This window comes from Trachurus trachurus (genome assembly GCF_905171665.1).
Source record: "Trachurus trachurus genome assembly, chromosome: 13".
NCBI lineage: Eukaryota > Metazoa > Chordata > Actinopteri > Carangiformes > Carangidae > Trachurus > Trachurus trachurus.
The window spans coordinates 32547120-32571875 of NC_139892.1; the positions used below are offsets into that span (position 1 = coordinate 32547120).

The 24756-nt window shown below is 40.4% G+C and overlaps 1 protein-coding gene across 1 annotated transcript; it reads left to right on the forward strand.

The window, feature by feature from the left end:
- Nucleotides 1-1941: 1941 nt before the first annotated feature.
- capn12 (calpain 12) lies at nt 1942-21113 on the forward strand (the record flags this gene model as incomplete). The annotated part of the gene is made up of 22 exons (XM_083984553.1): nt 1942-2145; nt 2855-2924; nt 3733-3851; nt 6248-6381; nt 6531-6702; nt 8228-8311; nt 9621-9706; nt 9787-9864; nt 9950-10119; nt 15184-15455; nt 15546-15557; nt 16356-16435; nt 17030-17152; nt 17587-17623; nt 17725-17796; nt 18140-18185; nt 18576-18637; nt 18905-18973; nt 19062-19140; nt 19262-19378; nt 20733-20785; nt 20895-21113. 22 exons carry the CDS (start codon nt 1942-1944, stop codon nt 20919-20921), a joined length of 2166 nt encoding a protein of 721 aa, XP_083840679.1. The 3' UTR covers nt 20922-21113.
- Nucleotides 21114-24756: the final 3643 nt, after the last annotated feature.

The window sequence follows — 24756 nt, forward strand, 5'->3', positions numbered from 1 at the left end:
TTTCAGTGTAATCAGGCGTGTGATGGAGGGGACGGCTGGAGACGCCTGGAGAGGTCTGGAGGAGAGCACAACGGGACAACAGTTTATTGGAGATGGATATCCACCTAAACTTAATGAATGACACGACACAAGAGGGCGGGGGTGGTGGTGGTGGTGGAGGGGCGAGGAGGGTAATTGGATGTCCCGAGTCCCGACCAGACTTCGCAACAGGAGGAGGCCCAAGCACTTGAGAGAAAGGCTGAGGTGAAACTACAACTATTATACACTCTCAAGTCCTTAGGATCAGTCCGCTAAAAACAACAATAACAAAAATAAAACTATCAAAACCATCAAAATTAGGTTAAAAGAATAATGGTAGGCTATCTAATGATTCTTTAACGGGATAATTGTAATAATTATTAATAAATTGCTTACTAATTCTTTACAGAAAAATTGTATGCCTTTGATTAGAATAATGTGGGTTGTCAAATAGTGACTAATTAACACAGCCAATGTAGGCGGCCTTCGCGTCAAATATGAATAAGTTATTAATAAAGGGGCTCTTAGAGAAATCAATCTGGTCTTTAATTGTTAATGAGTTGTCAATAAATTAACTTCATTCCTGCCCACACAGCTAGGAGACCACAACCCTCCTTCCAATAGCTGACTGCACCCGTGTTTTTGCAAATCATTTTGAGTTGCCAGGTTGTAACATTTTTTATTATCGATGAAGGGGTTTCACCATCACCACAATAATCCATCATGTCTGTTTTTAATAAGTTAAGACATGTTGGGCCTCTTCGGAAGGTTAAAAAAACAACAACAACAACAACAACGCATGTGTCCCGCTGAAAGAGAAAAAAAAAACTGTAGGCTATGCCCATCTGTAACCTGCCAACCAAACTTTTTTTTTTTTTTTTTTTTTTCAATCTCAAACCTGCCAACCAAACTGAAGCCTCCTTTAACTGATCACTTGGATGATACCCTTGTGACTCAGTTGTGCTTCCTACAACTCGTCAGCGGGGACACACACTCTCAGTTGACCAAACCTAGAGTTTTCGCGAGATGTTTTTAAGATGGCCTTCCTTCCTCACGGCTCTAGCTATTTATCATAATCATGCACCACAGTTTACAGTAAACCCGCCTGCGTAGTAGATGTGGTGATTTGTGGTCTGGTGCCTTAAATTAGGTGGCGTACACTGCCACCTAGCGGCGGTTTCACAGAACTGACAGGAAAGTCCAATGATCCAGTGTTGGTGAACTGTATTAAGTAGATATCTCTGTAAATGCGCTCAGTAGATTCATATACTTTGTTCAAGTGTTAGCTCATTAGCCTACGATTTTCTTTGCCTCTTCTCAAGCACAGACACGGACCATCCGCTGAAAAGTCTACACAATTAACCTTGACACGCTTAAACAAGGGGATTTCCTGGGAATTTGATGGAAATATCACACCACGTCTACATTTTTATTTTTATTTTTTTGTGCAAATTTTCTGGGTAGTTTCCTGAACCAAACCGGAGAAGTAAAACACTAAAAAAAAAAAAAGAACTATTCGAAACATTTGTGGTGTGGTGGCGAGGTCACTCTCCTTTGACTTAGGTCCTTGCACTATCATCCAGGTGTAGCCTACTATATGGTCGTTATTATACGTTTCTTGCGGCCCTATAGATGGTCATTGCCTCTTTCTGCACCGTCAGGGTGACTGATGATGGACGGTAACTTACAGAGATCAAAGAGGCTGTTGGCACCGTGTCATTACTCCGACTCCATCTCTCCATGGCCCCCAGCGTTCTGCATATCTTTCCGGGCATTGCAGAGGCGAGGAGGCGCTGCCTGCAAGTGGGGCTCGCTGGAGGTGGTGGGTGTGAGCACTTTTTTCCTATTTAAGCCTGGTGCTGCTCACACGTTTTTGCATCTCGTTCTGAGGAGATTTTGCTGAAACTTCACTACTGACACAGCATGACGACTGATAAAGAGGCACCGTTGGGCTCCGTCGAGAACCCGATCAAGTTCGGGGGTCAGGACTTCAAGACTCTCCTGGAGGAGTGTCTGAAGTCCGGTGTGCTGTTCTCCGACCCAACCTTCCCGGCTGAGCAGAAGTCCATCGGTGTGGCCCAACCTGACCCGGATCCCAAGAAGGAGATCAAGTGGCAGCGACCCAAGGTGTGTTCCTTAAACCACTGTGTTGTAGATACAGGTGTGCATTGCAATGTTAACTTATCCAGATGTTATGGGGTGCTTTTGGCATCAATTGCAAGCGTCTTTTACATTATACATGCACTTGAAAATAATTACAGCTTCCTCTGTAACTAAAGAGAGATAAAAACATGCATAGCCTGTTTGCAAAAACAATTTAAACAAAGTGTTGTGTTAAATGGTTTCATGTTTTTAAGCTCTGGCCACCACTTCTTAAAAACATGCCTAAACATTGAAGCAGTGCAATTTCTTTGTAGCTGACAATGATTAAGCCAGGTGTGGCTCAGACTCAGTCACTTTTTACCTGGGGCGGTTTGCTCAATAGAGAGGAACAAAGTAACTACTGAAATCCCCAAAACATCACTTAAGATATGAAAAATAGTGATTCAAAGGTGGTAATAGTCCGGGGGTAGACATTTTTGAAAGTTATCACAAACCTACCATCACAATCAATTATCAGCAATTCATCATTTGGTTGGTGGAATAGAAAGAAGTTTTCAGGGTCCATAGTTGAGGGTTTGAGGAATCCAACAGAAACACGAAACAGAGAAAAGAACAACTCCTCACATCTGAAATGCAGGAACTAAAGAATCTGAGGTATTTTTTGTTCATAAGACCAGTTTCTAATGCCAGAACCTCTTGCTCATATTGACGTCTTCTTTCTCCATCTCTGCAGGAAATCTGTCAGAACGCCGTGTTCGTGGAGGGCACAACTGGGACCACTGACATCTGTCAGGGCCAACTGGGTGAGTCCATCAGAGAGAGAAAAAAAAAAAAAACTTCTATCATCAGTAAAATCTCCCAGGATTTATCTTCCCCCCCCTACAAAGAGTGAGGATAGAAACTAGGATACGTCATGCTGAATTCATTGCATTGCACAACATCTTGGAAAAGTTAAATCCACATAACCAAAAGCTGAAACATGTGCACCATCCAGTTTTTATTTGATTTCAATAAAATGTTGAATATAAATGTCAGCGCCACGCAGTCACACGGTCCCAACCTAAAATGTACAGTGTAGGCTACTCCAAATCTGCAGAGAGCCCCGTCTCTATCAGCCTCCAGGTCCTGCTGAAATATGTGTTTTTCACTATATTTGCAATTTGTTTTATGCACAACCATAAACTCACTGGATGGATGTGTAATGCCTCCGGTTGCATGTAAATATGTCAGTGGTATACTGCTCAATAGCACACCTTCCCTTCCTCCATCTTCTTCCTCCATATCTGTCTGTGTTTTATGTTTTCCTTTCAAACTGTGTCCCAGCCTGTGTTTTCCATGATTTACGCAGATACCAACAACACTTACTGCAACATCTCCAGAGGAACAACCTGAAACAGATGTGTTCTGCTGGAAGAGGAATGTGGCTTAATTTGCATGTGTGTGCGTGTGTGTGTGTGTGTGTGTGTTTGTGACCTGTCTGTTAAAAACACGCATCACACCCCTTGGGAGACCAATGCCTCTTGGCCCCAAAGAAATCCTGAGGCTGATCATTGAGCAACATTTCCTCTGTCCCAGCTTCATGTGCGTCTTCTGTCTGTTCTTCTTCATCAGGAAACTGTTGGCTGCTGGCAGCTCTGTCCTGTCTGACCATGCACCCCAAGCTCTTTGTGAAGGTGGTGCCACCAAACCAAAGCCTGTCCAAGTCTTATGCAGGGATCTTCCATTTTACAGTAAGTATAGATTGGACAGAGAACCAAATAGCAATCCAAACTCATTCACGTATTCTGGCTTCGCTGTAACAAACTTGCCTTCCTTCAGTCTTATCTTTGTTTGATATTCTATACGGCAGCAAATAAGATGTAACTTTGAGATTTTACCATTTATTGCAACAACTATATGTCTGTTTTTGTAGTCTGGTTGAGATTTGACACAACAGTCAAACCAAGAAACTGGGATATACGTAGATCTACATCTGGTAACACACAGACATAGTTAGGATTTCACACAGTTCTCAGCCGCTGCCCCCAGGAAAACATTTCAGACAGACACACAATGTGATAAAGGTCATAAAAGAGGATCACATTAGCATTAGACAAATATAACATTGTCAAACAAAGGTGTGTTTTGCTAGTGGCGAGTTATTTTGCAGAGATGAGGAGAAAGCTTCATCTGTCTCTATGTCAGTCAGGAACTTTTATGCATTTAGTCTCAATGGGTCCAGAAATACACTGAAATGTGCTGCTGTTACCTGACCTCACTGTCCTGTCGACAGAGGGTCTGTCTAGATCTAGTTTAGTTTAATGACAATATTATTTCAGGTGTTATTGAGGTTACTTCTCTAGTACTATATTAATTTACATTTTATCAAACAACCACACATGATATACACATAAGGTGTTATTTAATGTTGTTTGTTTCTGGGGGCGATAGTAGCTCAGCCTACATAGTGATTTCACATTAAGATGAATAAATCCTACTGAAATATATACCTTAGCACATTTTCCACCTTAATCCACTAGTATAATAAACTTATGTAATTATAATAAGTACAAAACATACTGTAGAGGGTACAGTAGCTATGTTCACAATAGCATGAACCAAAAACACAGTAGAGCATTTATAGCCCAGAGCTGCTTTACAATGCCCCTCCCTGGATTGGAAATTCAGCAATTAAATAATGACAAAATAGCACAAAAACGCTTAATAACAAAATTTTAACAGGACAATCAATTTATCATAGCCTCAATAAGAATAAAAGCTGCACATCATTCCCTCCCATGATCCTTTTTGTGTTGTGTGGATAAGATCCCTAAATCAGAAAAAAACTTGTCACTCCAGTTCACAAAACATCCCCTTGCAGCTCCATGCGCCCTGGGGTTTATAAACATTCATGTTGTTTCTCATTTCTCATAATTCCTTTGGACCTTTTAGAGCGATATCTTCGTATTGAGCTGTCGTTCCACATGTCTCAAGTTTAATGAAGGCAGGTATCAACTCATCCTGCAGTCAGCCCTGCCTGGTGTCTTGCATGCAATAAGAAACAAGCGTAATCTTTATCACCTCATTAGAGCTGGTGATTATAGTAGTGAGATCATAATTCAGCAGCCTGGTCTGATGTGCTCGGATCAATAAAATATAACTTTATTAGACTCATCGGTCTTGGAAAAAACAAACTGACGAGTCAGGTGGTTTTTTAGAGTTTTTGCTCAGTGGTGATTTAGCCTCAGAGCTTTGGACCTTTGGAGATTGTTAGCGAGAATGTGACATGACTTAACAAGCAGCATGGAAGGACTGGAAACTCATTTTGCCCTGTCAGGAGATGGGGGAGCAGTCCAGACATGCCGGTGGTGACTACCCCTGGGACGCGCATGCATACACAGCTATGAAAGGCCAGTGCAGGCCTGCTCCTGGGCCTTGTTTTGTACACACAGTTAGCTGTACAGTACACACCCCTCGTCATGACCAGCAACGGCCATGGGAGTGGTTTCACACATTTAGTCAGACACCAAAATAGTCTGTTAATTTAATTTATTACACTTGTCCTTTTATAAACCACATGGTTTCAGATTGACTGCATTTCCTTCATTCTTTAAATATTTAATGTCTTTTTTTGTCCACACGTATTAGTGAAGTATGTTTATCCGTTTAGCACTTTTCAGATAGGCATTATGTGTAAGATATAAATGGACATGAAGACAAGATATAAAGGAAACACAAGGGGATATATGCATACTAAAAAAACATCAGTAGAATAGAATCAGTGGAGTAGTATAACATGAGATGCAAATTTAACTTGATCTAATGACCTGTGTGGCCTTATTGCCCCTGTGCTCATGGTCCATGCCCACTGGATTTCCTGGATATTCAATGATTTCTGGGAAACTGAAAAAGACCAAAGTCAAATTCTCCACATCAACTTCTTAAAACGACAGAGTAACAGTGTTTACAGTTTGGTTCTGCTGCCCACAAGTGCCACACAAGAGTCAAAACAATCAGGTTCAGGTTCAGGGGGGGATATTTTGGGGACATAATATTCAGATGGTTTGTGTCTTTGCCTCCCTCCTCGTTATCTTCCCTCCTGATTCATCCCATTCATCTCATCTCATCCTCTCCTCTTCCTGTGCAGTTCTGGCAGTATGGTGAGTGGGTGGAGGTGGTTGTGGATGACAGGCTGCCAGTACGCGAAGGCCGTCTGCTCTTCAGCTACTCTCACACCCGCAACGAGTTTTGGAGCGCCCTGGTGGAGAAGGCCTATGCCAAGTCAGTTGCCACTACCAGCATATGTCTCTGGGTTGTAATGTCTGGGATCACCCACTCTCTCTCTTCTCTGTGTGTTTGTTGCTACAGTGACATGACATAACACACACACAGCCACCTGAGGTTGTTGTCTCACCACCTCTCACATGTAGGTTAATCGGATCCTATGGAAGCCTGAAGGGCGGCAACATCTCAGAGGGGATGGAGGATTTCACAGGAGGCATCGCATACTCAATGCAGGTCTCATCTCGCACCCCTCGGGTCCTGTGGAGGTGTCTGACGGCAGCCCTGTCCAGAGGAAGCCTGCTCAGCTGCTTCATCCAGGTAGACACACACACACACACACACACACACACATACACACATAATAATATTCCTGTGGAGCAAGTTTATGACACTAAACTTCTAGGTATAACTGTTGATCAACATCTAACATGGTCAAAACATGTAGATTATATTGTGAATAAAATGGGAAGAGGGGTTTCAATGGTAAAAAGAGTGTCAAAGATTATAATAATAATAATAATAATAATAATAATAATAATAATAATAATAATAATAATAATAATAATAATAATAATAATAATACATTTTATTTAGAAAGCGCCTTTCACGCCACTCAAGGACACTTTACAGCAGTTAAAATCATCAAGCACCAAGACACAGAATAAATCATCAATAAACAATACCAAAACACATGAGCACAGAATAAACAACATTAAAAAGCACAGAATAAACAACAATAAACACATCAGTAAGAATGAATAATGAAAAGAACAAATAAATAAAACTGTGCAGAATAAAAGGGAAGGGAAGTGTTAGGGTGAGGGGTGGTGGGGTGGGTAGGCAATTTGAAACAGGTGGGTTTTGATTTTTGTTTTGAAAAGAGGGAGAGAGTCAATGTTACGGATGTGAGATGGTAAAGACTGTGTCTATTATATCACAAGACATCGCCAAACAAGTTGCAAATGCATTCGTTTTGTCACAGCTAGATTATTGTTCTCCAATTTGGTCTAGTGCTTCAATGAAGGATCTAAACAAATTACAAGTGGCACAAAATAAAGCAGCACGCTGTGTAGCTACTACAGTGCTCTTACAGAACTAATGTGGCACATATGCATGAGCAACTGGGTTGGCTAACTGTCACTCAAAGAAGCTCTGTTGAACTTCCTTAGGAATATTATTGTAAACAAGTCTCCAAATTTTTTGTATTGTTTGTTTTCACATCAGTGGAGTCAACATAATTATCCGACAAGACATGCTATAGAAGGGAGGTTTATTTTGCCTTAAGCGAATACTAATGTGATGAAGAAATCTGTTTTGTTCAGAGCTATCCTAGAGTGGAATTCGTTGCCACTTTATATTGTATTAAAGAGAGGTATAAATTCTTGCTCAAACAGTTTCTTCTAATGTTGCAGCTGCAGTAGTTGGTATATGCTATATGATGAGGTGCCTGTTCTCTTCCCTGCCCTATGAGATTACTATTTCGGTTTTTGAATGTTTTATTGTGTTGCCTTCCCCTTGTATGTGTATATTTATTGATTCTTGATTGTATTGTACAGGGGGTGTATCGTGTCTTGTGTTATACGTATGTCTGTGTCTACTGTGTGATTGTATCCGTGTGTTGGGATTGTGTTAGTTGTTTTGTTCTACTTTATCCTTGATGTACCTGGAGGAATAGTGGTTAACTTTGACTGAATGTTTGGACTCCAGGAAGAATAGCCAAGCTAATGTGCTGGTGCTAATGGAGATCCAATAAATAAACAAACACACACACACTGTGTTCATACTGGACAGGTGGTTGGTTGGTGATTTGAATTGACTAGCGTTACTGTTTTTGTCACCGCAGGCCAGCAGCTACCGTGACATAGGTAAAGTGAGTGGAGAAGGGCTGATAAAGGGCCACGCCTACGCCATCACTGACACTGACAAGGTCGGTATCACACAGAGACGCCACCGCACTGCGGAGTCAACCACTGTCATGGTTCATCTACTAGTCTGGCATCATTAGTATGCTGCTCTACTATGTGTGTTTTCTTTTTGATAATTATTGATTCACTGATAAGAATTACTAATTTTACACAATAAGATGCAGTTTAATCTTATCTCATGATCTTGTATTTCATCTCATCTCACTCACTGTATCGCAACCAAGCAGGGCCGTAGCCAGGGTTTTGAAATTGGTGAGGTCGGGAGGGGGTGGTGGGGGGTATGTGAACATGTGGAAAATGAAAAGTATTTGCCCCTTCCGGATTTCTTTCTTTCTTGCAGATTTGTCACACTTAAATTTTCATTTTATTATTATTTTTTTTTATGTATAGTATTTTGGTAGGACAGCCATCTAGGGAAGGTTGTCACCACTGTTCTAAGCTTTCTCCATTAGTGGATAAAGGATCTCAACAACCCCCCCCCCCCCCCCCCCCCCCCCCCCCCCCCCGCCTTGGTAAATCAAGTCATCATTTAAAAACTGCATTCTATATTTACTTGGGTCATCTTTGTCTAATAAAAGTTGTTTGTTGATCTTAAACAACAGTGACAAATATGCAAGAAGTAGGAAATTCAGGGAGGGGGCAAATACTTGACAGCATTGTATTGAGCCTATAAGGGGTTGAAAATCAGAGCACATGACACGAGTCAGTGGTCCTGAAATGTGTGCTTCTCTTCTATAATACACATTCTACATTTCGGAGGCGACGTCTTTCCACATACAGGCTTCCTTCGCCTTTCAAACGGAGCAGAACCGGTCTGACACAACACCGGCGCCCCCATGCACACACACACACACACACGTTTTAACCAAGGCGCCTGTCATCTCAATTAAAGTTTTCTGTGTTCTGCCGATACATCAACTTCCCGCGTGTCGTTTCAAAATAAAAGATGACCGATATGGTTATCATGCTATTTAGGCTGTGGCTTCTTCAATTTTTTTCTCACTGAAATTTTTACCGAGGTCCGGACCTCGGTGACCTCATAGCTGGCTACGGCCATGCAACCAAGCATCATCTATTGTCATCTCATCACATTTTACCTTGTCATCTCATCTCATCTCAGTTCATCTAATCTAATCTAATCTAATCTAATCATGTCATGTATTATGGGAAGTGTTTTCTAATTTTATGTTACTCCCCATCGTCTCATCTCATCTCCCCATAAATAAAATAATTACCTAATAGTTCTGAGAACTGACAAAACATCTAACTCTCCTTTTTTTTAAACTCAGTCTTTACTTCTTACCTTTTCAGGTAAAAAACGCATCTGATGAGATTTTGTTGCTGAGGCTGAGGAACCCCTGGGGCTTTGTCGAATACCGTGGCCCGTGGAGCGACAAGTGAGGAGACTTCCTGTTTGTGCCTGTTGTAAAGGAGAGAACTCGCAGATACTAATAGAGTTTTCTCTGTGTGACTGCAGGGGTAAAGAGTGGGACGAAGTGGACAAAGCAGAGACGGACAGGATTAAACTGAAAAAAACTGAGGATGGAGAGTTCTGGTATGTGGCAGATACTGAAACACATTCATTTACACTAACGCATGAGCTATCACAATTAAAAACACTTGTCATTTATTCTCATTAGGATCAGTGCTGATGACTTCAGCAGCCTGTTCAACATCGTGGAGATCTGCAGTGTGAGTCCTGACACTCTGGATGAGGGAAGCACTTCTGGACCTTCTGCCTGGACCATCAGTGAACATGAAGGCCTCTGGGCACCGGGGAGCTCCGCCGGTGGCAGCCGCAGATACAACAGTACGTTCATGACTTCATACTTGGACAAATATCGATGGCCGAAATGCAAAACCTCCTATCTGCAAAACTTCCGAATTGTGGATTTCACTTAAAATGATGAGAACAGGGAAGGATCCTCCTATTTAGTCTGTTTGCAAGATAACCCTGCCCTTAATTGTGACAGAAAAGTCACCTAACCAAAACCTCCTATCAGGTTTGCTGGGAAAATTTTGAAGTGCAAAACCTCCTATCTGCCACAGCAGCAGCCCTAGCTGGAATTTGGGATGTCTGTGTTGTGTCTAAATTTCTGTCAGATTGTAATAATCCATTGTTTTCTAAATAAGAAGTGTCTTCCAACCGTACTAGTGAAGTATTTGATAATATCTTTGTCAAGTTAATGATAAGAATAGTCTGAATCGTGCAGGATAGCATATTAGCACCCAGTGGTGAAACTTTTAGCACATCAAAAGGGTGAGTTTATCGAAAATCTGAGGAAATAATGCTTGAAACAGCACTGTAGAATGTCATAATTGCATAATTTGCATAATTGAGCATACTAAATAAGTATTATTTTGTAAATATTGTGTTTGTTAGCCTAACTATTGCTAGGTAAAAACCTCCTATCTGCATGTAGATAGGAGGTTTTGGTGTTGAGCATTTTGAACTTGTGGTTTAAGGTTGTCATGCTGAACGTCATCATCATGATCCATTGTTAATTGTTGATCAACATTGCAACACCATGGCAGACAGTTCAGTGTTTAAAATTTCTACATAATACAACTGTATTAGTAAGATTCTGCTTACAAAGAGATAGATTCAAGACGGCTGTCACAATTATAGATTTTCTTGGTAGGATTCACGTTTACGATTATTATGTTTTTTATACATCAAATAAACACTATGAATGTGTAAAATCAAATTGCTACAGTAGACATATAATTACAATTCTGATTATATAAGAAATATATTAAGTATTTATTAATATAAGACCAATTATTCATGTGGAAATGTTTGAAATATTCAAGTCCTTAATTGTCAACAAATGTTTTTTGTTTTGTTTTTTTCCCCTACAAACACTCCTATATATATATAGGGATTATGGCAATAGTCGAATTTGCCAAAATGGTGAGCTATTCCTTGAAATTCCTGCCAATTCAGTGTTATGTTAGGTGTAGGTGCCAATTCCACGTAATGTTACATGATTATTTCATTGCGTGGTGAATGTGCAGCTCACAACTTATCCATGAGAGGTGGACAAAGATGGTTGGATTGTGTATTTGATGGGTTTTGAGGGACAGAGGACCTGTACCGTTCACCTTCATTGTGTTCCCTTAGCACCTTGCGTCTCTACCCCACAAATCTCAAAAAAATAACATGTACCTACCCCTATGACAATAGGGATTATAGCAATAGGCGAATTTGCCAAAATGGTGAACTATCCCTTTAAATCTTAGCATGTAATTTGTAAGGACTTAAGTAAGTAAACTTAAACATTTGATAACAATTAAAGAGTTGAATATTTTAAACATTTCCCCCAAGGCCGTAGCCAGGGTTTTCAAATTGGTGAGGTCCGGGGGGGAAATGTCTTTGTAACACTTTGTAACACTTTCCAGACCAAGGTGTCAATTATTAGTTTTTTCATCTGTTCTTGAATTTCTTTAACCCCATGCAAAAAAAATCATTATCACAGTTAGTTCATGATTTAATTTAGAGGGGGGGGGGGGGGGGGGGGGGGGGGGGTTATGTGAACAAGTGGAAAATGTTCACATTCTTGACAAAAAACTATGCATCACTTTGGACCCCTCTATACATAATTACATCAAAATGACCCACAATTATATAAAGTAGACTTAGACTTTTTATTATTATTATTAGACGTATTAGTTAGGCTACTGTATGAAAGGAGGCTGGTTGAGCCTTACACCGCTGACCAGCAGGACAGACTTGTCCTGTGGTTTTCAGCCTTTTTTCAGCCATCAGGTATTTGTTCCCTCTCCATACAGTGCAGTGAAAAAGTATTTGCCCCCTTCCGGATGTCTTTCTTGCAGATTTGTCACAATTAAATGTTTATTTTATTTTATTTTTTTATTGTATGGCAGCCATCTAGGGAAGGTTTTCACCACTGTTCTAAGCTTAGCGTTCTCCTTTAGTGGATAAAGGCGCCTCTCACCGTGGTTCACTGGCGTCCCAAAGCTTTAGAAATGTCTTTGTAACACTTTTCAGACAGGTACAGGTGTCAATTATTAGTTTTTTCATCTGTTCTTGAATTTCTTTCACCCCATGCAAAAAAATTCATTATCACAGTTAGTTTAACTATGCATCACTTTGGACCCCTCTAGCTATACATAACATCAAAATGACCCACAATTATATAAAGTAGACTTAGACTTTTTATTACGAAAGGAGGCTGGTTGAGCCTTACAAAAAAAAAAAAGTATTGCCCTCTTCCAAATTTCTTACTTTCTTGCAGATTTGTCACACTTAAATGTTTTATTTTATTTTATTAATTTTTTATAGTATTATGGCAGGATTTTGGGGGATGTGTGAAAGTTATGGATGTGTGTGCAAAAGACGCTATATCTGACCCCCCACATTACATTACCTAAACTGGCCCACTTTTTTTTTTACCTGAACACAAACTTAGTTTCATTTTTAAGTAACTTTTCATAATTAACCTAATTTAGAGCATTGTTTTGTAGAACCTGTTCCAACCTGCACCAAGTGCAAAAGCTCCTATCTGCAAAATGATCCAGGAAAAGTAGGGAAAAACCTCCTATCTGCACTTTGTGAGGCACCAATACTGGTCGGTATTGTTAATATGTAATAATAGTAATCAGTGATGGGAATAACGGCGTTAAAATAAACGGCGTTACTAACGGCGTTATCTTTTTCAGTAACGAGTAATCTAACTAATTACTATTTCCACCGTTACAACGCCGTTACCGTTACCGACAATGAAATGAGGCGCGTTACAAACTACTTTGAAGCCGTTGTCCTCCGACTTGGCTCATCTCAGACACAGAAGCTGCTAAACTGTTGTTTTTTTCCTCCTCTCCTTTGGTGAGGGGAGGGGGGAGGAGGGAGGGACGAGACAACCGCATAAGTGATGATGATTGGTTGAGGCAGAGTAAGGTTTCATGCTAAGCCAATCAGAGGCAGTGTTCAGTTTGTACACAAACCACACATGCACGCAGTTTAGCCTCACACACACAGACTAGCAGAGGGAAGCTGCCGAGATCGGAGGGAAAGTGGAAACAGACACTACTTTAATCTCCCTGAGGTAAAAGACAAGAACATGTGAGGTGTAGCTACATTATGTCCCGGAGCGAAGTGTTTGTCCTGAGCTTCTGCTCACCTGACTCTGTGCAGCTTCTTCATTAAATCCAAACAGTCCGACACAGCGACGCACTGCTCCTTTAGACTCTAAAGTCTCTGTAGCTCATCAGCTGGAACTCTTCCAGAGCAGCTACAGCAGCGTTGTGACCTCAACCATGGTTGGTGAGAGCAGAAATGTTGTTGTTGTAGTGAAAATGGGCGGGCTCGTGAAGACGCGAATTTACACAAAGTCAAAACGAGCGATAAATCGCATTTCTCGCGTATCTCGCGTTTGGTCGCGCGTATAAACTCGAGCGAAAAAAAAGCGTTCCTCGTGTTTGGTGGGAAGCCCCTCGTGGGTCTTCCCACCAAACACGATGAAAAGGACGAAGACGCGAAGGTCCCGTCGCCATAAAAGAATCGGGTGTATTGCGTCGCAAAAAAAAAAAGTCGCGTCTACCGCGTCTCGCGCCTAATCGCGTCTTTGCGTCACGGCCTTTTACACCGCGGACGTAACGAATAAACGGTGACGGTGTGAACGAACAACATAGAACAGGACCAGACGTGGCGTTGTTTCCTCTTTTCACCTACAGCTCCACTCTTCCTTACTTACACTAACTACTGTTATTGTTGAGGCCAGATAATTGTGGGATTTGTAGTTTTTGACCAATCGTGTGCTCTTTCTTTTTGTGATTTTTCCGGTTCACACATGTTTGTTTTTTGTAGGGGCAAATGCGAGTGAAATGCTCGCCCATGGTGGGCATAAGAAAATGTAAGACCTGTCTAAAATTATTTAAGACTTGAACACAATAATTCAACAAATTTAAGACATTTTAAGACCTAAAATTTAGATTTTCACATTTTAGACTTTTTAAGACTCCGCGCGCATACCCTGTTATTTCATATAAAAGTTTAAGTGCATACATATTTTATGATGCTGTGTATTATATATTTAAGACCATCTTAGAATTTTCTAATAAATGTAATACTTTTTAAGGCCTTAATTTTAGATACATGAATTTAAGACTTTTTAAGGATCCGCAGATACCCTGTTGTGCGCTCGCAGCAGGACAGATAATCAGATGGATAATCGGTAAAGTTAATAATTTCACTTAATGTGGCCATGAATAAATTAATTTCGATGTTTCGCCTGTTATTAAACGCAAATCTTGAATAGGTCTCCGCTGTTTTTACATTTAAAAAGGTCTTTGTTGTCTTTGTACAGAGACAATATGAGATTTGCTTGTAGCCACAGCACTTAAAAAACCCACTGTAACCTATTTTCATAGGCAGCCTCGCTTTCAATAAAACACACACTCGCATTCCATAATTGCGATCAGTGAAATATATGAAAACAATAAAATACAATTTAAAAATGAGAGAAAAAAAATCAAAATTCTTCGACATATTTAAACTTAAAAAAAAGAAAGAAAAAGTAACGCAATAGTTACTTTCCCTGGTAACTAGTTACTATTATAGTGAAGTAGTGGAGTTACTAACTCAGTTACTTTTTGGGAGAAGTAATTAGTAACTATAACTAATTACTTTTTAAAAGTAACGTTCCCAACACTGATAGTAATATAGTCCAAAAACAGTGTATCATGCATTGGATACCATCTTGCATTCTGCAAGAAAATAATACGTTTTTTTTAGTTTTCTCAAAAAAGTAATTTTTGCAGATAGGATTTGCAGATTTTGCATTTCGGCCATCGATATGTCGTCAATATCAAACTCAATCAGTTATCTGATCCTGTTTTTTTCCCCTCTCAGGAACATTTTGGAAGAATCCTCAGTTCCAGTTGATCCTCAGAGAGCAGGACCAGGCCGAGGAGGAAGACGATGATGAGACCGAGGACGACGACGACGACGACGACGACGATGAGGATGAGGATGAGGTGGAGATGACCCCAGAGGAGAAGAAGAGAGCGGAGAAACAGAAGCAGAAAGCCAAACAGTGCACCGTGCTGGTGGAGCTGCTGCAGAAAGACCGCAGGCTGAAGCATAAAGTCAACTTTCGCTACATAGCCTTCCACATCTACCGGGTGAGAGAGAGAGACATTCACTCGTTACCTGTCTCAGTGGTTTGTTCTAGTTCTGGATGAATGCTAATGTTTCTTCATGTTTCTTTGCAGGTTCCTCCTGAGGTGAGTACTATTGCAATATATTTTATTATTATCCTTAAAAGGATATACCCTTATACTCTCAAAACTGTTTTACTGAGAAGTAACATTTTGTTACATGAATGCCTGGTAATAATAATAAAATACTGGTTCATACTGGTACTTAAGTGTAGGTACAGCAGAACAAAACAAGGTAACAGTAAATACTGGGAATCTACAGGATACAGCAAGGGACAAAACTAAACGAAGGTCTGGTAAAGATGGTCTTAACAATATCAGTCTTAGGCTACTGTATGAAAAGCAGAGCACAGCTACATATTATATCACAGCCTGAATATCTTCTCTTTACTGTGTAATTTAAATTTTTGTTGCAGTTTTACTCATTAACAAACATGAATTTGTTGTAAAGGAGAAATTAGAACATATAACTTTAAACTATAATAAATTCATACATTAATCATAAAGGTGGCTCATATTAATAAGGAACCTTGTAATTACTATTTTAATTGATTTAATTATACAGTAAGAGCCAGTTATATGAGCTGGGCTGTAATATAATGTGTGGTTCTTCTCCTTTTTTCTCTTTAGTTACACAGAACAAGAACAAACTCACACTCATTTTTTTTCCCTCTACAGTTGTGTCTCTCTTGTTCTTTGTCGTCTTGTTGTCTTTCTTTTATTGCAGCTACTTTTAAGTACCAGTTGAAAGTATTTTATTGGGGGGTATCTGATTCATACAGTGATATTAAACAGTAAATTACAAGCTGTATTATAAAATGTTACCAAACTTTCTATCCATCTATAACTTGCTTCTGCACAAAGCTCCAGGGTATGTGTCTGGACCGCAGCTTCTTCATGAAGAATCGCCCTGTGGGTCGTTCTGGGAAATATAAGGCTCAGAGGTAAAGACGGCCACCGAGTGACTGATAAATGATTCTTGTTGTCGTATGTGTTCAAAATGAAATATTCGCTCTGAGTCTCTCAGCCGTAACATAAATGTCCCACCGTCACAACACAAACATAGACGCTGATGAGCTACGAGGAAGAAAAAGGAGAATAATTGTTGTAGAGCTCTGTGATGAATGTACAGAGAATAAAGTTTAATTACATTTTCCCCTAGAATTCAAACCTCAAATAAACTAATTTCCACACAAAAGCCCCAAAGTAATAATTAAAAATACAAAGCTTATTGCTAGAGACTGTTCCACAGAATGAATGACTGAATTAGAAGATACATCATTTTAAATGTCACGACATGCACATTACAATTTTGACAATTCTGAAACTTCAACATTTTGTTAAGTTATATTTTCGTTCAGGTAAGAAAATTAAAATAAAATCAATAAAAATTGAATTTATTATCAAACTGTTGCCATTATTACACCTGGTCCTGACAGTGAAAGCTGTTCATAGCATTGTGTGTATGTGAAATGTTTTAATGTTTATGGTTGATCATTTAAAGATAATAATCATAATTTATTGACTCTGTCCCACAGGGGTGTGTGGAGGAAGATGCATCTGGACCCTGGTAACTACATCATCGTAGCGTCCACCTATCGACCCAACCAGGCCGGAGATTTCTTCATCCGCATTTTCTCCAAGATTAAAAACACTCTGGGGTGAGATACAAAAAAACCCAAAAAACTTTAAGAGCCATAAAGACAAAGAAAAGAAAACACTGTTTAGCTAAATGTCATTTGGATAAAAAAGACTTGGAAGCTGCACCTGCTGAGGACTGAACGTCCCCGAACCACCTCCTGCCACACACACTCTCATCAGCACAGTCTGTGGGCTGAGACTGTGCTCCTACTGCTATACTGCAGTATAATCTCACTGAACAATAATATGGTTATAAAACAGTCATCTCTCATGCAACTAGTCAATTCTAATATATAATATAATATAACCTTTTACTTAATCCAACTGTGTCAGTATCAAACATCATTTATTAACTGTTTCTCTAATTTTGCTCATTTATAATCAGTGTGTAAGGTCAAATACTGTGAAGAGAGCAACATTACTGTAATACTTTGATGTGGTCTTTTTCCTGCAGGACTCAGGACTTCACCTGCTCCTCTGGCTTCCTCCCAGTGAATTCACTGGTCTGTTCTACATCACCAAAACACCTGTTGATATCCAACAACTAGAAAATATGCTATATTTATGTTAGTTGTGTGTTTGTGATTAACAGGTTATGGCAACTCCTGTCTCTCCGGAGGATGAACGGAGAGTTGAGAGGACTTTTGATGAGGAGGCCGGGCCTGTAAGAATTCCTCACCTCCTCCTTCCTACGACACTATTTGATTAAAGTTTGATTCAAACTGATTTCTTCTGTTGCAAATAAACTAAGGGAAAAAAACTGACTGTCTGAGGATGGTGGTGCAGTCAAAAAGGAGCTTCCCGAGGCACTCGTGGCTTAGCAGAGATATTTTCTCCTTTTTAATTCCCTTAGTTTTTTTCCCTTAGTTTATTTGCACTTTATTTTCCCTTGAAGAGCACCCACCTTGAGCTATTCTATATATTTTTTCACTTTTTTTCCTTTGGCCTCTGCAGCACTCACCCTCCCCTTTATTCTTTCTACATTGATTTCTTCTGTTTCCTGACAGGACGACCGGCTGAACGCCAAGGAACTCATGACGCTGTTCAACTCAGGTTAGACTCAGCACTACTATATATATATATATATGTCAAGCAGGTAACATCATTCTTGATTTCATTGTCTGAACACAAGAAAAATAGTAATAACTAATACTACTATATCACATCTTCTGCTGCCTCTGAGGCTGTGAGCTTCCATGCAGCCAGATCGGCTCATTGACTGTTTAATACTCCTTACGGCCACTAGATGGGGTCACAGTAGTAAAGTGTTTGCTCGAGGGTTGGAGGCAGCAGCACAGGTCAGCAGTCTAGACAGAGGCTCACAGCTGCAGGCAGATAAAACAAATAAAGAGATGAAAAGTGACCACACTTGTTGTCCTCATCTTCACTTTCCTCATATTTATCCACTCTAACCCCCAATCTGTGCCTCTCCTCCCCTCACAGTTCTCGACAAAGATTACCATCTGCCCCTGGAGACGTGCCGACAGCTCATCTTCGGAGAGGACGTATCCTTTTGTCCATGAACGTGTTCTTTAAAACGTCTCTCACACTCCGGTCTTTTCCTAGTTCAGGACAAATGACGAGTTCACTCTGCAACTGCTGCTGTTGGAAAAACGTGACCGGGCTGGCTCTGCCGCCGGTTTCACACCTTTTGCAAGTTTGAGCTCCGGTTGAGTCATCACGCTGTCCTGCTGTTCACTTTCACCCTTCTTCCTCACAACTTCATCTCTCTGTCCTCTGTCCTGTTGAGATGTCCTTAACTCTGCCGGCAGACCAAAGGGCACTCCCGTCTCAGCCGTAAACAAGCAGCAACCCTGCTGTCCGGTTTGCGCACTCTGCAGGTACAAAGCTCAGTGTGTGTGTGTGTGTGTGTGTGTGTGTGTGTTTGTGTTTTATTATGACTTATTCTAAAGTTGCTTTCCCTGTCAGACCACCTTCTTCCAGTTTGACACGGACTCCTCTGGGACCATGAGCCCCTTTGAGCTCAATGCAGCACTGGAAGCTATTGGTAAGCACACACATGCACACACATACACACGCACACACACACACACACACCTTTGCATACACAGATGGTTGCTGCTGTTTGGCCTCACACCTCCATCCACTCCTGTCTGTGTGTGTCCCAGGAATGCGGTGTGATGGGAAGGTAATTCAGCTGCTGTCCGAGCGCTTTGCTTCTGGAGAGCTGAACATGCCCTTCCATGGCTTTGTGTCCTGTTTCACCAGGCTGCGCAAGCTTTTTGGTAACACACACACACACACACACACAAATAATCTGTTTCCCTCTCTGTACATATCATTAAACATGCAGAAATGTCAAATGATGATTAAAAAATACATGCCTGGACTTACTCCAGCTGATCAACTGCTATTACGTCATTTAGAATCTGTACTAGATTTTCATTTACATAAATCTGTACTAGCTCATTACTGTACGTAAGATCGCCATTAGCCACCGAAACAACACATTTACCTAAGTATTGTTTGGAAGAGGTAATTTGTTTACCTGAATTTCCATTTTACATAACCTTCACTGCATTTCAGAGGGAAATACTGATAACCTTCACCTCCAACAGCTACACCTGTAAAATGCTACACACTGAAGTATCAGTATTGACGATCTAATGAACATCTTATAATGCCGTATGATAATATATCGGTCACAGAACTTGCCTTTTTTCCTTTGATACATGTGTAGGCTATAGCCTATTATAGTCTACTTGCCAGCCCATAGGGCCCCATTGTGAACCCGGAAATGTTGAGTACCCCAAAGTTTTATGTTAGAAATATATAGTATGGGTCCCCAGTATTCAGAAACTGCCGGATGCTAACTTATATATATTGGACAATTAGCACAATTGACATAATTAGCATAAATTAGCATAATTTCCTATATGGGCAATATTTCAGCAAAATTGACTTGGCTGATCTGGGCAATATTGGAGTGGTTTTAGGGGTTATTAATGATGCTGAATCCATTTCTGACATTTTCAAAATTCAAAATGGCTGTCTAAACCGGAAGTGACCAGATTTTAACCGCCAGTGGGCCGATTTTGATGGATTTCAATCTGGTCACTTCCGGTTTAGACAGCCATTTTGAATTTTGAAAATGTCAGAAATGGATTCAGCATCATCAATTACCCCTAAAACCACTCCAATATTGCCCAGATCAGCTAATTTATGCTAATTATGTCAATTGTGCTAATTGCCCAATATATATAAGTTAGCATCCGGCAGTTTCTGAATACTGGGGGGACCCATACTATCTATTTCTAACATAAAACTTTGGGGTACTCAACATTTCCGGGTACTCATTGTTGGCAAGTAGACTATTAAGTATTTTGGTATTTTTACTTGAGTTGGATTTTAATTAACTATTCATTTTGATTTACGCTGTTGCACTGGTACTTTTATTTCTTTCTGCCCTGTCCTGTATATAGGAGACTGTTTCTGCGTATTTACCTTATTTATGACTGAATAAAGTCAGAGCACTTGCCAGGCTTTCTGTTCTGAAGATGAAAACTAAACTTAGTGCAGAAGTTACCGAGACTTTACAAAGACACTGTATGCTGTAATTTCCCTCTCTCGTCTCTTCAGCTCTGTATGAATCAGAGACAAGCCAGGAGGTGAAAGACAGAGGGATCAATGCTGTGAGTATCTGGTCAAAACAAGCTCTCTTATGTATTCAATATTACCTGTGCCTGGACATGTATGGACCTGTGTTTACTCTCTCTTTGCTCCCTGTGGCTCCCTCTGTAGTGGCTGCTTCAGTTTCTGAGGATGTGAGGATGCTTTATGAAGACGGTCCCCACAGAGACCTCCATATAGAGTCCTGGATGGAGATGATACGACAACCAAGACAAAAGGAACCACAAAGAGAAAACAGTCACTACAGAGATACACATAAGGAGATGAACAAGGTGTTGTCTTTCTTAATCTTGTGTTAGCATTTTACATGTGTAAATGTGAACTTTTGTCTTTATTTTCTTGTTGAAGCTCATTTAAAAAGAAAACTGCTTTCAAAACCTGTGTAATCCACAATATTTCCTAAAGTATAGTGAGTTAGTCATATTCTCAAGTCGAAACTTTGATTTTAAAATGATTTTCAGATGAAAGAACGTGTTTCTAAAATGTAAACTTGAATGAAATGGTACACATAACTGCAATTACACAACTGAATAAAATAAAAATCACTTCAACTCCAACAGTTTACTCATCCATACACACATGAGCATACCCTGGGTTATATCTGTGCACTCACATGCACACACACATTCAGTTAGTGCTGCCTGCCCCACTGAGGGTGTGAGGGTGATGTCTCAGCAGCGCTACACGCACCATCTCTATTCTTATCGCACTGACGCCACGTACAGCGTCAACATAGACTCGCCCCCTCCTCCACTACGTTCCCTCCCTCCCTCCATCCATCCATCCCTCACTCTTTCCCCCCTCCTGTTCTCTCTAGTCTAAGTCTCACAATCTGCAGCCTCCTCCTCTCTGTTACACACACACACATACACACATACACATACACACACACACACACACACACACACACATACACATACACATACACATACACAAAACACACATTGCAAACAAATGTCCTTTCTACACATGCTTCTATTAATAGCACCTTTGCTCACACACCACTTCCTGTTCATCCTTAGGTGAGTACACACAGGTTGCCCTCGGCAACCGTCCATCTACATTGTGATGGAGAGAGGAGAACAGGAAGGACCCATGGAGAGCAGCCCTATGTCTGGCCTGTCTTTTACCTGCTTTGTTACGGTGCTTTTTTGTTTTCTCAGTGTGGGGTTTCCAGCTGTTTACCTCTGCTCTTCCCACAAGCCTCTGTGTCTGAATCCAGCTCTTCAGACGTGGATGAGTTAACCTCAGTAGAGGCCCGGCCGGGGCAGTTTGTTGTTGGACCCTTACTGACCCCCCAACTGTTTATGGAAATTTCATAGTTTCCTCAGGAACCCAAAAAAACAACCAGCGGTCTAAAGCAGAAATGATTGACTCATTACAGTAACCAGACTCTGGGCCGACAGAAAATCAATTGATGAAAATTGTGTCAATTACAACAGATCAGCTAACTGGTGCCTCCCTCCAAATGTGAGGATTTGCTAGTTATTGTTACAGACTGAACTGCTTCATTTTTTTTCTGTGTGCCTGGAATTTGATATACAGCAGAAATTGAAGCATTTTAATAAAAAAATCTACTTAAAAAAAAAAATTCACACAAAGTCCCAGCACCAGTCATAGCTTATAATCTACTTCACTGGTAAAACTGTCAAACAAATTTGCCATTAATCATATTGTCAACTCAAATGACACGTGGTGTAGCTGGGGTGTATGAGGTCTGATCCAGCCTTGGTGACAGGCAGTCAGTCAGTGTGATCCCTGCTGTCAGGACAGGGCTTTTACTGTAAAAGCAGGTAAATGAAAATGTTCCTTTAAAAAACCACAAATGTCAACCTCATGGTGGCGCTGGAGGAAAACTCAGTAGATGGAAAATATCTAGACAAAACATGCCACCATCGATGAAATATTTCTGTTGGGATCAAAACAGTGGACTGATAGAAGTTGTTATCTAGAACTATTCTTCTAAAATCCAGAAGATGAACCTGTAATGTATGTCATTTTTCTGTCTTCATCCCCACTCATTCAGCTTTTGTAAACAAAAAAAAACAAAAAAAATGCAACAAGAAATGTAGGCTAGTTTAATGACAATTACATTACAATAAAACATGTCAAAGGACATTTTAAGTGTCTTTGTAATGTACAGTATACGCCACATTATAACTTCTCCTATGAAATGTTCTATGCACTATTGTACAGTACGGTGTTTTACATTATCATCAATTATATCTTTCTAAAACTGTATTAAGTTACCACAGTGCAGTTAACACTTGATTACTACATCTGATTACAACTACATTATAATGCGTTATAAGCCATGTATTACATGTATATATGGCACTAATTTACCAACCTGGAGATTAAATCTTTAGGTGATTGATTAGTTGATTAGTTGACCAGCAGGAAAATAACTGATAAGCCTATGCAACTATTTATTATCAAAGTCAAACCAACTGGAGGTACCAAACACGGATATTTTTTAAGTTAGGCTACTCTTTATTTTGACTGACTAAATAAATAAATAACCAATAGGAACAAATGATGGGCTTTTTTTTTTTTTTTTGCACAATTTTGTATTTTTCTAATTTTAAACAGGAAATTATTATCATAAAGGACATTGTCTGACATATTGACAATGAACATAACTTGTGGTTGTAGCTCTAGCCTACAGTTAATATGGAATAATGAAACTTTGGTTGCTTCATTTTTTCTGCCAAGAAATTTCCAACTCGAGCCATTTCATAAAGATAATAAAAAAAAAAAAAAAAAAAAGCAGCTCGATATGAAGCGGAACAGTTGAGACAGCTTCAGACCGGAGGAGAGAGAAACAGTCTGTGCCTGATCTACCAGGATATGACTGTAAACTGTCCCCTCCTCCTTCATACACGGTCTTTATTGTCTCTCTTTCTCTCTCTGTTGATTCTTCTCCCTCAGCAGCAGCTGTGATCGTCCGTCCACCTGCTCTTCTTACCCGTCCCCCCCCCCCTTCAGCCGTCCTGTGGGATGCGAGGATGCTCTGACAGCCTTATAGCGTCTTTTCTTGTTCTGGTATTTTTGTGCCACAGCGGCGGGGGCTGGTACAGGAATAGTGTCGGAGTTGTAGTGTACACTGTGGGGGTGGGATCTGGGGAGGGCTGCGATGTGAGATTCTAAGCCATTGTATAGACAGGAGGGAGACCAGGGAGGATTGCGTAAGTTGGCTCCCTGGCTGCAAATTTAGCCTGGGCTCACTCACGCATAAATTTGATGAGCAGCGCTATCTCTGCCGTCAGAGCAGGGGTATTTTAAGATGTCAGAGTGTGTTGGCATGGGATGTAGCAGGGTGTAGTTTTCGTGCGTGTTTATTTACAAGTCGTGAAGACTGATGCCATGATCATTTGAGATGCAAAGGGCGGCATTTGCATCTACAATGCAGCACCTCTCCACGTCACTCTGCTCTCTCTTCCTCATCCCTGTTGTTGCTATTTATTTTCTAAATGGCAGATTGTTATAGAAGCTGATGACCAGGTATTTCACAGTCACTGCCTGTGCCACAGATATATCACAGTGATGTAACATCTGACTTAAAAAAAAGAAAGAAAAGACAACCCTCACTGCTTGTCCAACTCCATCACATGAAGAAACTGAGGCAATTAGACAACAGAGAATCTTTCTCGTTAATTCATATCATTGCCTTCTCTTAGGTATTTCTGAAAGTGCTGATTTCTTGGGGTTTTGACACAAGATAGTTTGTGGAGTTTGGATATAGAAACAGCTTGTTTAGAGGCAAATGGGCAGACTGTTAGGAGCTGACAGAAACACTGCAGTAACTCAGATAACTAATAAATATTCCACTCTCATCGGCCAAAACTGAGGCTGTAGTCGACACAAACTCACCAAAACTGGACAATTGAAGACCGAACACGACAGACTGGTCTGATTAATCTGGATTTCTGCTGAGTCACAAATTAGTGCATGGGCCCATCCTGCCTCATCG